The sequence below is a fragment of the Ochlerotatus camptorhynchus genome, unplaced genomic scaffold (genome assembly GCF_037179485.1).
Source record: "Ochlerotatus camptorhynchus isolate MF236.1 unplaced genomic scaffold, CSIRO-AGI_Acam_v1.1 ptg000025l, whole genome shotgun sequence".
Classification (NCBI taxonomy): domain Eukaryota; kingdom Metazoa; phylum Arthropoda; class Insecta; order Diptera; family Culicidae; genus Ochlerotatus; species Ochlerotatus camptorhynchus.
Window position 1 is genome coordinate 1,199,970 of NW_027040517.1, and position 15,707 is coordinate 1,215,676.

At 37.8% G+C, this 15,707-nt stretch overlaps 1 protein-coding gene across 12 annotated transcripts in view; it reads left to right on the forward strand.

Annotated features, from left to right (window-relative positions):
- DIP2 (disco-interacting protein 2) overlaps positions 1-15,707 on the forward strand; it is a 321,435-nt gene that overhangs the window by 274,398 nt on the left and 31,330 nt on the right. For 8 of the 12 annotated variants that reach the window (XM_065229771.1, XM_065229714.1, XM_065229717.1 and 5 more), the window contains one exon: positions 8,143-8,220. In XM_065229771.1, coding sequence (XP_065085843.1) covers positions 8,143-8,220 — 78 coding nt within the window. Of the gene's footprint in view, positions 1-8,142; positions 8,221-9,959; positions 10,239-15,707 lie in introns of all 12 variants that reach the window. The other 4 variants (XM_065229776.1, XM_065229745.1, XM_065229755.1 and 1 more) reach the window with 1 other exon arrangement.

Sequence of the window (15,707 nt, forward strand, 5' to 3'; positions counted from 1 at the left end):
CCAATTAGAGCAAGTATAAAACTCTATCGCTTCGACTGCCTTTTCATGGACTCATGGTATAGGCTTCGTTCAGGCACAGTAGAAAAACCATCAGCATTAGCCACACAAATTATTATCGTCGATGATGAGCTTCTATTAATCGCTTTATTATTGGATGAAAAAAAAACTACAAACAGTGAGGATTTCTAATTTCCACGGTCATCACAGAGTTTCCTCTTCCACTCGCTATGGCTCTCGGTGGCGCGTCATGCAGCTGCTCTAACTAGTTGTTAAGTACACAGTAAAAAAATCTGAATTTTACTGGTGATGTAAACATCCATGCATGCAAACATTCATGCATGTAAACTTCCTTTTCACGTAAACTAGCAGCTTGCAAGAAATGTTGCAAACAAAAGTGGAAAGTTGCATACAATATATGGAATATTGCATGATATTTCTCATAAATTTATACGATTTATAATGTAAATTTGTATGATTTATGACGCTCCATTTATGTGCATCATAGTAACGGAAATTTACACTACTTTTTTTTTTAGCTGTGTAGGTATGTACGTCTACTACAAACTCGGTTGAAGCAGTGACGAACAGAAACATTGGTGAGAAATTATCGCAAGATTAATTTGCCCAATTCCTCAAGCGGACGCTGAATGGGTCCACTGCATAGTTTGTACTTGAACTGGTACCTAAACTTCCGTCAGTGAGACAAAAACCCAGCTCAGATTTTAACGAAATGTACCTACAAATCTCTAAATTGTTCGCATCAAAGGAGAATGAAACGATTCATAGGGCGACGCAAACGCAAGTTAATTAATGCATAGCAGAGGCTTCCCCTGCTGATGTTTTTCCTGCTCCCAGCTGGATCTGGGGGGGGGGGGGGTCATTTTGTAGCTGAATACGAGGGAAGCTATTCTCTTTCATTATATTTAACCTTGAATTGTTTTCAATTCGTTACACAGCGCCTATTATCACTGGATAGGGGGTGATTGTCAGTCAGACGTGTCGTGAATGAAAACTACCTGGTCTGATTTGGATTGATAATTACGATACTTTGGTAGGTGTAGATATAAGCATGTATCTTCGTTTTTAAATACAAGAATAATATTTCTAGCAGTGCGATGTCTTCTTGCGTGACACAGCAGATTGCGGTTTGGATGTTTCTTATAGCACATATAAACGTTTTTCCCAAGGAAAAAGTCACAAAATTGTGTGTACCTATCTATTTTTTTGTATAACTAGGAGCATCTATAGTTAAAAAAATAAAGAGTAATAAGTAATGAAATTGGGTTACTAGCGGAATTGTTTAAATAAAACAGCAAAAAATAAGGTTATATTCCATTTAATTCCACTTAATTATTTTTGGTATCCATGACAGATACGTATTTCGACTACAATGTGCAGTCTTCATCATAATAAAAATAATTAGCAGGCGTAAAATAAATTGCATTATTATATTTCATCGCACAATAGGGAATAGATTATCCAACTTAACTTTGTTAATATTTCGTAGACATAAAAAATGTGTGGTGAAAAAACGGTAATATGAGCGATAAGAAATGTCCTAAAGTTTGTGGATTAATAGGTCTTATCCTGTATTTTTGATTTGTTTTTGGGAGTAATTCCCCTAAAAGTTAGCAGCGAATTTTATTTGTTTGTATAAGTGAATATTAAGAGATGAGATATTTTGCAATGTTATGATCCGAATAATGATGATGATAACGAATAATGATATATTATCAGAAGCCGAAAAATGATATATTATCCGAAGCCTCTAATTTCGAAGACACCACTTTTCGATCTTTTAATTTAAAAAGGCTTTTGGACAGATTTTGTGTGGAGCAGCTTTCAAAATTATTTAGTTATTCTATTCAGAAAATCGATTGAAAATTTATTAAGTGTTAATGGAACAATGCATCCACATAGGCCCTTTTCGCATGTCCTTCTTATTACCGAGAAGAGAGTGAAAACTGCCTAACAGAAAGTTGGCAATTCTCTCGCTCACCCGTACCGTTTCTCTTCAGTGATGCCCGTAGAGAATCTCTGCAGGGACGATCGAATCACTATAGTGAGAACGAATCTCTCACCCTGTATTTAAGAGCGGAGCTCATTCCGGTTCAAGAAAATAAAATAATTTAAAGCTTCGAGGTCGCACCAAATCCAACCAATCCAAGTAACAAAATTAGATATTTTTTTGTAAAGATCAAGATCTTGAATGTTTTTCAATGTCAATGTCTCAGAATTTTATAACATACGCATTGCAGAATCATGAAAAATACTGTCGACAATCACTACTTAGGCTAACCGCTATTGGGCTCTTCTTCTTCTTCTTTGGATTATTACTGGGACTTTACATGAGCTCCCAACTTAGTGTTCTTTGAACATTTCCACAGTTGTTATACAGTAATGACCCGATTGTGTAAGCCCCCGTTTTGAAAATCTTTTCTACTGTTCTACAAAACGCATGTGCCGGCCGATTTTCTGATTTTTATCTCTCAATCTATGGAATCTACACGAATACTATGTTTGAACGAAATGTCAAGAACAGTATAAGGAACATTATGCCGTAGACTACACATTTTTGTATCATATGGGTGGAAAATTCGTATAACAAATACTTTAAAATTCTTCTTAAGATATCTTCGAGCATGAACCTAAATCAAACTTCAACAAAATCACTTTGAATAGTCAACCTCTAGTCACAAAGTTGGTAGATAACACATTAAGCTTCGCTATGACAGTTGTTACAGCAGTTTGAGTTGTTTCAGTCTCGAGATACAAGCCGTAAATTACCTAAAAAAACATAAAATTAACTTGAAGCACCTCTAAATCATCACGGATTTTGCTGAAATTTTGCACAAAAGTTCAAATTAACATGACTAACAGTAATCACAGTTGACTCGGTGCATCCCGAACATGTCTGTTAAAATGAACAGGTCTAACCGACATATTGCTATATTTTTCATTGGAATTAAATCCAAAACGATTCGGCTTTTCTTTATTTTATTTCTTTCTTGAAGCGAAACAAGTAACATACTTTCTTCAAAAATAGTTCTTCGAATCATAACAAAAATAAAAACAAGGTGTTGCATTTGTTTAGCCACTGTTGAAAAAGTAAAAGAAGTTCAAATTTTTCATGAACTGTTGATTCTTTAGTAGTTGGTAGCTCCTCCTTTGTTCTTGATGATTTCGAATATTTGCTTGGGCATTGAGGTAACAAGATTCTGGATTGTTTGTGCTTCGATTTGCTCCCAGTATTCCCTTATGCCCGCTTTGAGGTCCTTCACAGTGTTGAACTGACGTCCATTTACGTAAACCTTTGATGTCATTATTCCTCAAAGGTTCTCGATAGGGTTACAATCCAGACAACTAAATGGCCATTCAAGAACGGTGATTTCTTTTGCCTTTGATTGGATACATGGATTGAGGCAGGATAGCTGAAAAACAGCCGAGTCCTCCAGATACGGAATCAAAACTTCTTCCAGGAGCTCACAGTAAGTGGTCGAGTTCATTCTCGTGGAAATCCAGCAGATAGAAAGCTGAACATCGTAGGAAAATGCACCCCATAACATAACCGTTTCGCCTCCAACATTTCTCTTCGATCTGTTGACCCCTTTATCCCTTAAATCGTGCCAATAATGGCTGTAGCAATCAGGACCACCCAAGTTGAACTTTTTCTCATCAGAAAAAATACGTAGCTCCATTCATTAGTCCAGTGCATTGTCCTATGCTAATTTCAACCGATTGACTTTATGCTGGAATGTTAGTTTCGGTTTTGGCTTTGGTTTTGTCCATTTTATGTGTGAAGACGCATAGAGTACGCGACTAACGGTACTTTCGTGCACTGGAAGATCGAGTTTGGTAATAATCCGGCGGCAACTCAAGTGATTTTGCGTTGCTTCAACCCGAATTTGTCCTTTTTGTCTGGCTGTCAATTTTGAATTCCCTTGGTACGTACCTTGAAACCATATTCCTTCAGATTTTTTAGATAATTTCTAACAACCTTTTCTGATCTATTGATCTTCAGAGAAATCTCACGATGAGATCGACCAGAATGTGCCAGAATCCGGATTTAGCCCTTTTCGACATCGTCTAATCGTTTTACCCTTCGCATGTCTGGAAAAATCAAAATCATTTTAAGGCTGTGAACCATTTGCCGAGTTAAATTTAACTCGTGATTAAAAGTGACTTTTCGAAAGTTATTTCTTATGTTCGAAAATCCCTGGGTTACCGAGCAGAACTCATCCACGGTTGTGAAAACTTAACTTCTTGTCTGTCAGAAATAACCACGCATGGATAGCAGGGTTAATCGATAACTTTCCATCTGTCAAATTTTAAACAAAAGTTAAAAAATCCGCCAAATGGTTCAGAGCCTAAGTAAAATAGTGATAAACATCTACTGCGTCTAAACGTTTGCAGCGCGGCGAAAGCAGAAAATATGTCAAAATGAAGTCTACTTCCTACTGACCAATGTCTTTTATATAAGGTCCAGGCCAACAGGCAGCTGGTGTTAGGAGCAAAAATACTGTAAACATTGCTGAGCATTCAAGTGACGACGTCACTCTACCATAACATTCCATACTGCAAACAGTGAGATTTACGTCACTGTTAACAGCTGTTTCGTGTAAAAAGATAAAAATTGCAATGAAATATGAACACCACTAAACATTTGCACATTTCACTAACACCAATAGGCCTGTTGGCCCGGATCTTTTACAAACGTCATTGCCTACTGAAGACAGTAGAAGCTGTCGCAAAAAGTTTGTAAACATGGTTGAGCATCTCCCTACACACTAAGATTTTGGTTCCGTGTTCGGTAAATTTTACCGAAATCAGAACGGCTGAATGTTCGGTAAACCTTTGACCTTCATTTTAAAGGCTATTGAATTTAAAATTATTTTTAAAACATGTTCAACCTCAAATTTTGTCATTCTAGTGGAGATTAAGTTTCAAAGTAGCTGAAAAGCAATTGAATTGAATTGCATCAATTATACCGAACAGTTCAGCTGTTCAGATTTCGGTAAAAATTACCGAATTCGGCGATAATTTCTAAGTGTATACCACATCCTATCATGATCCATGACTGGTTCCAAGAGAATCGTCAAGCTAAAGTGTGCTTCAGTTAGAACTCGGAATCTCAGTTTATTTTATAGCAGTGCTCTACGATTCATGAGGTTTTAAAAAGTTGTACCAGTTGGATGACGGGAGAAGAAAATTGATCTCGAATCGCGAACAGGCACGATGAGATGTCTCCAGCTAGTTTACATTCGTTTTCAACAACAATTTTCGCCATGGATAAAAAGGTGAATTGTACAACAATTGCGTGATGAGCAATAATTGATGAATTATCCCAAATCAGTAGTGGACATTGCCCGACATTATTTATGCATTATGAATGTATGACCGAAATGATTGGGAAAGATACTAAATGCACTTTAACTATTTTGTTTGTATTACTTGTGCGTGAAGTTAACAATTTACATAGTTGAAGATGCTAAGCGGAACTATCATCTCTATACTTTCATCTTCTTTCATCTTCTCATTTATCGTATAAAATGACCACTTTAAATCTGTTATCAGACGTTTAGCATCTTAAACTACTAAATGCAGCATAAAATATGACTAACCAACACAGGCATGGGGCAAATGGGATAACCACCAAATAAAAATTACGGACTCTCATTATTTTAACTTATTTGGAGTTTTATTCATAGAGAATTTGCTGAGTTATACAAACTAGAACTGTTTTAGGCAAGTGCAAGCAAAAATTCGTGATGCTTAAATAACATGAAAGTCCAGTATAATACATAAAACCCTTTTGAAGTAAACGGTATCAATAAATATCAGGTTTTGTTAAGTTCGGTTCTAAGTTCTCCTTCAGATATTTTTATTTATTAAAGCAACGTATCATTCAATCATACAGATTTTTTGACGTAGACTACGTCTTGCGGGAAGGTACAGGGGGTAAATCAAAATACTACAGGGGGTACATATATACTTTTTTAAGTATTCCATAACAAAAAAACTTTTGGAAATGTACAACTATAAAAAGTGATAATTTTATCACTGTTGGTGAGTGGTACCTGCAGCGGCAGGAGCAAGTCAGCTTCAAAAGGTGGAATTTTTCCCACAGCTGTCGTGCACCAGACGGCGTGATGAGTGGATCACCTTAACAACCAGTGGTGGGGTGGAAAGCTGGACCTCTTCAATGAGCTGTTTTTGCATTAAGCTCAATCCGCACCTTCCCAATATCATCCGAAACGACTGGCGGCTTTCTTCATTGCATGAATAAAAAAATAAACATAATATGGTTAATGGATAAAAATTCTTCCCGATTTCCGGGAATTCTCAGGTACAACCGCTTATAATAATTCTGAATTCTCATCAAAAATGGCCCGACAATGAGAAACACCAAATATGACGAAAGGTCAAGACAAGGAATCACATAGGTGAAGACTAACTCATTTTTCCTTGTTTCAAGATCATCCTCGGTCCAGGCAACCCGTAGACTTATCACTATCAGCAAGGCATAAAAAGTAACAAGGACTAAGATGTGTTCCTTTGATTCTTTGGTAGATCTTACATCCCGTAACGTACCACGAAAAGATGATCTACGCACGTTATGGGGCAGTTTCGTTAGTTTGAGCAGAGATTATTTACTATCGCTGTGTGGAGTAGAATTGTTAGTTTCAACCTCCTGATGACTATGATTGAGGTCTACCAATACACTAAGTTAGTATAGGAGCAGCATACCATGCCGAGAACGGTGGGATCGATTCTCGACCCAGTCCAGGATTTTTTCGTGTTGGAAATGTTCTTTACTTCCTTGGTCATAGAGTATTTATACTGTACCAATGCAAAAACGGTCTCTGATCTCTGAATTACCAACCGTATAAGTTCCCATAAAAATCTTAGTTTTGAATAGGTATACATTTCCAGAATGATTATGGCTTCCGTCAAAATAGGTTTCCAAAAAAGTTCTTCAAAACGAAGGAATTGTTAAAGAAATCTCAGCTTTTCATTCTCCTCTCCACGGGAAAGCTCCACCGATTGTATCGACTCAGTTCTACATAAAATTCCAATGTATTGATTAAATCACTTTATAGTTTATGACATGCGTTTCTTCATTCAACATCCATAACCATTATCGGCCCATAAATTTGCTTTATTATGCTCACTTTACATGACTTGGAGAGATCCGAGACACTCTAAGCCTAACCACAAATCATTCCACCCACAAGCGCCAATCGAATCTCAATTTATATTCCAATCAACAACGACGTGTGCATCCGTATAATCTACCAATAAATCCACTGTTCACCTCCCAGACGTTCGGTTTCACCGACACGTTGACGTGCGCTCGCTTGCAAATTAGAACAAAGAATAAAATTGAACAAATTTAAAAGGGAAATGTACTAATGCGAAGATACACATTAACCCTCCAGTCTGAGAAGGAGGTCAAACAAGCATGAGGCAGCTCATGTATGAATTGTGTGAATCATAATTCCAGAACTGAGATTGTTCTGAATTACCAACCCAAATACTGAAGAAATTATAATTTTAAATGCACCATTCAATGGATATCGCATTTCGTAACTTAGTCCCCCGCAAAGTGGGAGTGTTTTTCAGTTGCGAAATTTTGTCTACGAGACCTATCCCAGGCGAATGTTTGTCATTATTTATGCAAACATCGTCTTGCGCTTGAAAAGGTTTTCTACGCCAAGCAAGCTCATTTGCAGTTTGCCTTCTCTTGGATATACCGCGACGTGCCATCTCCATGTTTTGCTTATTGATCGTAAAAAGACTTTATTTTATTGCTGTAATCGCATCATTATCTAGTGCTATTAACTTAAATGGTTTACGCTTTGATTTCCGACACCGTGTGGACAAATCGACTCTGACAACCGGTGAACCGTATATTATTACCTCACGCAACCCACCTACGCTCCACAACGACGACGACACCGCCTTTCCATAAAGATAACGAGATTGGTAAGAAAAACCAAGCCAAGTAGGTGGTTGGTTACGAAATGAGGAACATTGGCCTTGAACTTCCAGCGAACGGGGAGTGTTGACTTCCTACGATAGCATGAATTCGTGGAACTATTTAATGTCGCTAATTGCGTTTTTCATTTCTTCTTTCTCCAGGTGACATCACTCAGAAAGGATATGAAAAGAAGCGAACACGACTACTGCAGCCATATCTAGCAAAAAATGCACAACAAGGTAATGAATTACTCATACATTACATATTTTTCACTCAGTTTCATGTAGCATGTAAGTAGTTAAATTCAACGAAGCAAGTAGGTCATTCAAAAAATCTCCCAACAACAGGTCATCCGCGTCGAAAGTGCAATCAATTCACAGTAACGGCATAAAAATTCCAACCTTTTGTGGGAAATTAATCCTACAGCAGGTCTTTTTTTTTCCTGCTGACAAGGTAAAATGACAACCGGCCGGCCGGCGCGAGCTCTACTCATTCGCGCTTCATTCACTCGTTCTCGCCTTTTTCGGCATTCGATGATAAATAACAACTTCTTAACGGTTCAACGAAACTTGCATCGCACATACCTACCTACGTGAGGATATCCGACAAAGAGCGATAATAAATTACCGCATCTTACTTAACAGACGAAGTAGTAACTACATATTCTTTCAAGATAAATTTGGTGTTCAAGCCTTAGCACCGGAGATGGATCGCGATTTTTTCACTTTGCACACATTTCTTTGTGAATTATGTAAACAAACTTTTGTTCGGTAATTTTAGCTTGAATGCAAACAGATGTATACTTCAATGTGCATAATAGCAGAACAGTAAGCTGTGTTTTTTTAAATATTGACTTTCAAATGGCACAAAAATATCCATTTGCATTGTCCAGATGACGAATTGTTCTAAGAAAAATTGAAGAACAGGAGATTTTTATCGATGGGCTCAATCTTTAGGCCAACATTAGAGCTATCATCACATTAGAGCCTCAATAGGCCAAAATTAGAGCCATCTCATCTATTTTATCTGAGTACACTTTAAGAGCTAAATAAGGTTCCATAATTTCAAAATCCTCACAATGAAAAACACAAATCCTCTTGAGGGACAATGTGCAATCTTTAGCTTTTCCAATGATACAATTCTAATACACCTTGGCAGGCATCTCAATGCTCATAAGCTCATGTTCACTCAAACGATTTCACACCCCAGTCCTCAATTGCTTAATTGTCTCGGCAAAGGGCGACGATTTGTCACGCGAAAGTGCTACAATTTACCACAAATTAGAGAGCGAAAGAAAAATCGCAATCCATCTCACTCAATGAATGCAGTGCGACAGTAAGATGATGAAAGCGCAACATTGACTGGAGCTGAAAGAATGTGTCACTCACTTCTTGTGCACCAGTGCACCTACCTTCCTATCTATAGGTACATGTGAAAAGGTCTTCATAACCGCGAACGAGTGAATGACAGAATGAATGAATGAACAAAAACGATACATCTCTGTGCGCCTCTTTATGACAGTTTATTGCACCCGCCCGGTAATGTTCTCCGGCTTTCCGATCGGGGACCAGTTGTGCGTCCGTGTGCATTTGAGCACGGCAAACGGGGGGAGGCGATAATTAGCAAGAAAGTGGAAAATTACTTCAACATTATCGTTTGCCCGTCAATTAACTCCATTTCTTCTTAAAGAGGCGCACAGATATCAGTGAAGAGACAGACCGATATTGTTGAAGAGCGGCGCGTTTACATGGTTGACGCACGCGGAAGAAAATGCGTCGACGTTTCCTTTTCGATGCTACCTCACTCTCTTTGGCGAAATATGCACCTTCCGGCGGTCGTAGACGGTTTAGGAAAATTGGCATTAATGTCCGAGTATTTATAGATCATTTCTGTATGTAGTAATAACTGTAGATGTAGCTAGCTGTTGTGTAATTGTATCGTTAATTTCTCGCTTGTTGACACTAATTTGTGCCGTCAGGTGGCGGAGGCGGTGGTGGTGGTGGTAATAACCCAGGCTATGTAAATGACATCCAATCGCACCTGCACCATCCTTCATCCCAGCAGAAGCAGAACATCTTCGCCTCCTCCGGCAGCGGCGGGGGAGGCGGAGGAGGTGGCGGTGGTGGAGGTAGTCGAGAACGTAATGACCGCTCAAGCAGCGGCCACCATCATTCTCAGCAGCAGCAGATCCAGCAGAACAGAACGAGGCGCAGCACGCAGCGAAGAGTCACTCACAATGAGAAACGATACCATTCAGGTTAGCAAAGCAGATCTTCACTAGGAAGAGCACAGTCGAAAATCATCGAAAATTAAATCACTGCACGATCATTTGTTCTCATATTTCAAACCATTTCAATTCAACCAAAATCGACTCGCACAACTCAGATCATGAATTTTTAAGAACTCTTGTTGGAATCGGAGTGAACTACAAGTGCCTTCCATCTGATCGTTTTTATAGCTTTAGTTGCGCATTAAAAAGTCACATGCTGCTTGCAGATGTTAAGTATTCGATTATGTTGGGTTGCAACTTCGTAGTAGTTCATCATTTATCAACTTTTTATAGATGTTCTTGTTGGAATATGTAGCTAGTAGCGTTTTCCCATTCTTTCCAGTAATCGTCGTTTCATTTAGAGTAATATTATTAAACTAATTGATCCACTTTTATGTGTTTTTAGATTCACATTAATTCATTAAAACATATAATGGATATTGGTCGAAACATCATAGAACTTTATCAGGGTTCAGAGAAAAGATGATATATATGTTAAGAATTTCTTAAGATATGCTAGGAATTCACATATATTTTCTTAGGGGAAGTGTACCAGTCTTGTCAGCCATAACCTTGAATTTTTCATAAAAATCTTAATTTCTTCCACAGGAAGTTAGTCTCAAAGCTTTTACGTATGCCTACGTTGAAAAATATAGAAAAACTTATTTTTAAGTTAGGTCAAAGAGCACTAGTGCCATTACTGCCATTCTTCCCCTATTTAAATTCTCAAGTAATACTCCTGCAAATTTGAGAGTGGCAGCACTCTCGAAACATCTTAAATTTTCTCACAGTGTATGGAAACAACGATGATGCCAATGAAGTATATTAACTTGGTCTTTGTTATACTATCATCGATCTGAATTGCATTAATATTATTCTATGTCAAATAGACACACGCATTGTCATTTGCAGTGTTCAGAAATTATCATTATCAAATCTCATTAATTAAACAGCCCTGAGCGAATAAACTCATGCGCGAATTTGCAAACAAATCTTTTGCACGCACTCCCACTCACAACGCCAAAAATTTATTCCATATCTTGCAATTCGGTCAAACGTCAATTGATGGAAGGAACATGAATGTTTTGTTACTTTTCCAACAAGTACCACCACGAACAATGGATAACGACAAAATATAAACGAATTAATTTTTGAACCAATAAACTCATCCGTGATTTTTGCGCAGCTGAATTTCGCGAGACAAAACTCATAGGCGAATAATCTCACGCATGAGATTTAGTTTTCGAGTTTTTTTTTTGAATACTGGACATTTGGAAAGTAGTTCGTACCAAAAACTGTGACATTCACAGAAATGGAAATGTTAATTGCACTTCTTTTTTTTTTGAATCCAATAAAAAACTACGGTGCTTGCAATATGCGTCAGTGTAAAACCATTGACGATGTGATTTTTGAACCAATGAACCTCTTTGTCAAGCAGTTTACAGTGTTATTTGATGCCATTCGAACTTTGCAATATAATTTGAGATTATTTATCTAGAACTACTAGACCTTTTGGTGATTGTCACCAAATCGTAGTAGATGGTTTATCTGGTTATATGGGGATGTGTTCATTCGAGTTGTTTAAAGTGAATCGCTGTGACATCATTATTCTCGGAACCACTTCCAAACTTTAAGTGCACACATATCAGCTTCAACGACACGTGCAACATTCAAATTGTTACTCCGCGTTTACTGCACTGCAGTATACATGAAGTAGCAATTTCATGTGAAATAGGGCTCCGATTTCCGAGATTTGTGTAATTGAAAATTCGAAGTGGAAGTGCATGTATAGCCTACGTGGCGGCCATTTGTGGACTCTACAAGGAATCACCTTAAAAACCATTCACCACTCAAACTATTTTTTTTTTTATAATGCGTTTATTTTTCCAGACCCATTTGCCGTGGCTTTGCGGAGCCGATATTCATCGTGTGGGTTACAAAATTACTTAAAATTAACGTTAGTAAAGCGGTGGCCGATAACTCGCGGCTATCTCGAGGTTAGGGGTAACAAATTGTAACAAATTGATGGCAGGTTAGGGATTGAGAATACAAGGTGTTTTCGAGCAATGTGCTCTTAATCTAGAACTAAGCGACATACTCGAGAAAAGGACGAACATGGAGGTACACCGATGGGGACCTAGCAACTTGAGAGAACACAAGATGACACTAACTACTAAATCCTCAAATCGATCCATTTTAAAAACACATAAATTAAATTGCAATAGTCGAGATCTCGGCTCGCCAAGATGCCTCTAATGGGCCGCAAAGGTTGTTTTCCTCGGGCCCTGAGGGATGCGGATAACTCGGATCTAGCCACACAATGGAGGGTGCATGACCAAAGCACGTGTTCGATATCGTGATAGCCACTACCACAAGCGCACAAATTGCTGCCTGCGAGCCCGATTCGGAAGAAATGCGAGCCTAACGAGTAGTGATTGGATATGAGCCTTGACATGACACGTATAAAGTCACGACTCATGTCCAATCCTTTGAACCACGGCTTTTTCGATACCTGTGGGAGAATAGAATGTAACCATCTTTCCAGATCACTCTTATTCCATTTTTGTTGCCAGTTGGTGAGGACTTGCTGACGGGTAATTGAAAAAATTTCCGCAAAGGCGATTTGTCGATCAAAAATATTGCCTTCCATAGCGCCCACCTTAGCTAGCGAGTCCGCTTTCTCATTACCCGGAATTGAGCAATAAGATGGGACCCAAAATAAGGTGATAGTATAGGAGCAGTATAGCTCGGATTTCGGTCAGGAAATACGAGGAGTGCTTCATCGGCCTCATTGATCGAATAGCCTCCAACGAGTAAAAATAAAATAGTGATCAGATGGTAGCGAGGCAATTTGCTCTGGCTGCTAGTTCCGCATGAAATTCGTTGAATACTCCAAATCTAGTGGAAGCGTTTATAGTTGACCCATCTGTGAAAAAACTCTTTTTGTTACTGACATGGTGGTACTTGTTTGCAAAAATTAAGGGGACAATCATCGACCGATGGTGATCTGGTATTCCACGGATTTCTTGCAACATGGTCAGATCAAAATTTACAGAGGAATTGTAAAAGTCTTGGAGGCAAACACGAGTGGAGTTGAATGAAGAAGAGCCAATCTCATTGGACTTTGCCAATGCAAAAATGGTACAGGCATCGAAAGCTCTCAATTAATAACTGTGGAAGTGCATCTAGAACACTAAGTTGAAAGCACCTATAAGCTAATATGCGATATGCAATAAGCTTCAGATCTTCTGTTGAACTGATTTATTGTAACGTCCCGTTAGAACTAGTAGGTTGTTTGGAAACAGCTTTAGCTGCAACTGAAACGGTTAAACCGGGAATCAATACAATCGAGAAAAACCAGTAATTTGATTTGAACCTAAAATACATTTTTATATGTACTTATATGTACTATATGTACTTTAAATACGTACATATGTAAAAAAAAAATTCTAAAATTAAATTTATATTTTGAATTCTTCAAGAATATTCTAAGTCCCTTATCTCGAATATTTCACTTAGAATCTTGTATAATTCATCAAGCTCGAAATTCTTAACTTTTCCGTAGTTTGCGCTACCAAAACTTAAGAGTTAGATCTAAAAAATAACAATGCCCTAGAGTTTTGATAAGTATTCAAACCCAAGGTGGTGATAATGTTTTCAATTGAGAATCTTAAGTAATTTCTAAGCCTTGAACATGTAATTCTTTGTCAACTTTTTCAATCTCCAAATGGATAGGGAAAGGTAAATATTTGCCTAAATCAGTAACGCAAAAAAAACCAAATCATAGTACCGTGCCGATTCAAATTTCGGACACTTAAACTCGAATTTCGGACACTTTTAAAAGTTGATTATCTCGGTCGAATATGATCCACATGTCTTGTAAATTTTAAATTTTTTTGACTAGTGCCCTCCACGATCATCTAACATTATTACTTTGTTTCTAACTGGATGTAATATTTAATTAAAAATGAAAGTGTCCGAAATTTGAATCGTCCGAAATTTGAATCGGAACGGTACTTAGATCAAATTTAAAAGCCGAGATCTTGAAAATTTTCCGAAGTTTCAGTGTACTTAAATAAAAATATTTTTAATTTCAGTTTGGCCAAACCAAGCTTTTTTTGTCTTTATTAGAGAAATTTTTAGCCGTTGGCTAGTTCATCTCTATAAAATGCCTGCAAATTTTGTAACGGAGTTGGCTTACAATTCACTGGTACTCAAATAGAAGCAATTAAAACAGATTCCGACTAACAATACAGGCAATGCAATCTGGTACATCAAAGTTATGTAGGGTTCTGAAAGAGATCGGAGCTCCAGCGTAGGAGGGGTAATCCCCCGTCCGACAGAGATGTCCCGTCAGCCAAAAGAAAGTTAAAAGGACCTAAATGTTGTTGTATGCCAAACATATTTTATTAACACTCTGAACACGATACCTCCGGTAAAATGTGTAACTAAAAATTGACAATGATTAACAAATTATTACTCAGCAACTTATCGATAGGTTTTTCATCTATTGATACTGAATAAATTGTAAAAATATGTTGTTTCAAATGGCGTCAATAAATGACTGAGCTATGATTTTTCAAATATTGCAAGTTTTCCTTTACACATGTTACCGGAGGCATCGTGTTCGAAGTGTTAACAGTATTGTACACTCTTCGCTTCATCAAGCAGTAGGCAAAATCATGTTGTTTGACACAACATTTAGCATAATGAAAGGTATTACAGTAGAGGGGTAAGTGAATGGTTATTAAAAAAAAAACACAAAATTTAATTTTTTTTACACGATCAGAGACATAAGTCCGCATGTTCCTCAATCCTCTTGTTACCCATGGAAACACGAAAGCATCTTTCGTATTGATTGTTAGAAATACCGTAAAGCAGGCCTGTCCAACCTTTCTAAACATGCTTTAAATGGCTGTATCTACGTTCAATTGACATGTTTAAAGCTACATTTTGTATATTTCTCATTCATTCTGATGATGATGATTATATTATAATGGTTTAACACCCATTGTAGCACGAAAACTAAGTCCGACAGCAGTGAGCTCTCTTCTCTGTTTGTCTTGATCAAGCCTAATAACCTCTGATTGTCCTCAACATGTCACTGTATGAAAGGCCAAAAACGGATTGGGTAGAGCGATAGGCAAAGTCGCCTATATGCATCTACGGAACAATAAAGAATCTCTTTCCAGCAACTTGATCAGCCAACTGGTCAAAAAGACAAGCCCCCAAACATGAAGATGCCCCAATGAGTGGGGAGAAGAGCCCGCCCTTTATCCACGAAATGTTATCAACAGGGAGTTGACATTCCCACTCTCCCCGTCCAAATCGCTTCAATCGGGTGCCCTGTTGGACAGTCCCTTCCTTTTTATATATTTATTTCAATGTATATACGAGTTGATTGTTATGATTATTGTCAATAATACTTACATTTCGATGAAGATCGTGCTACTTATT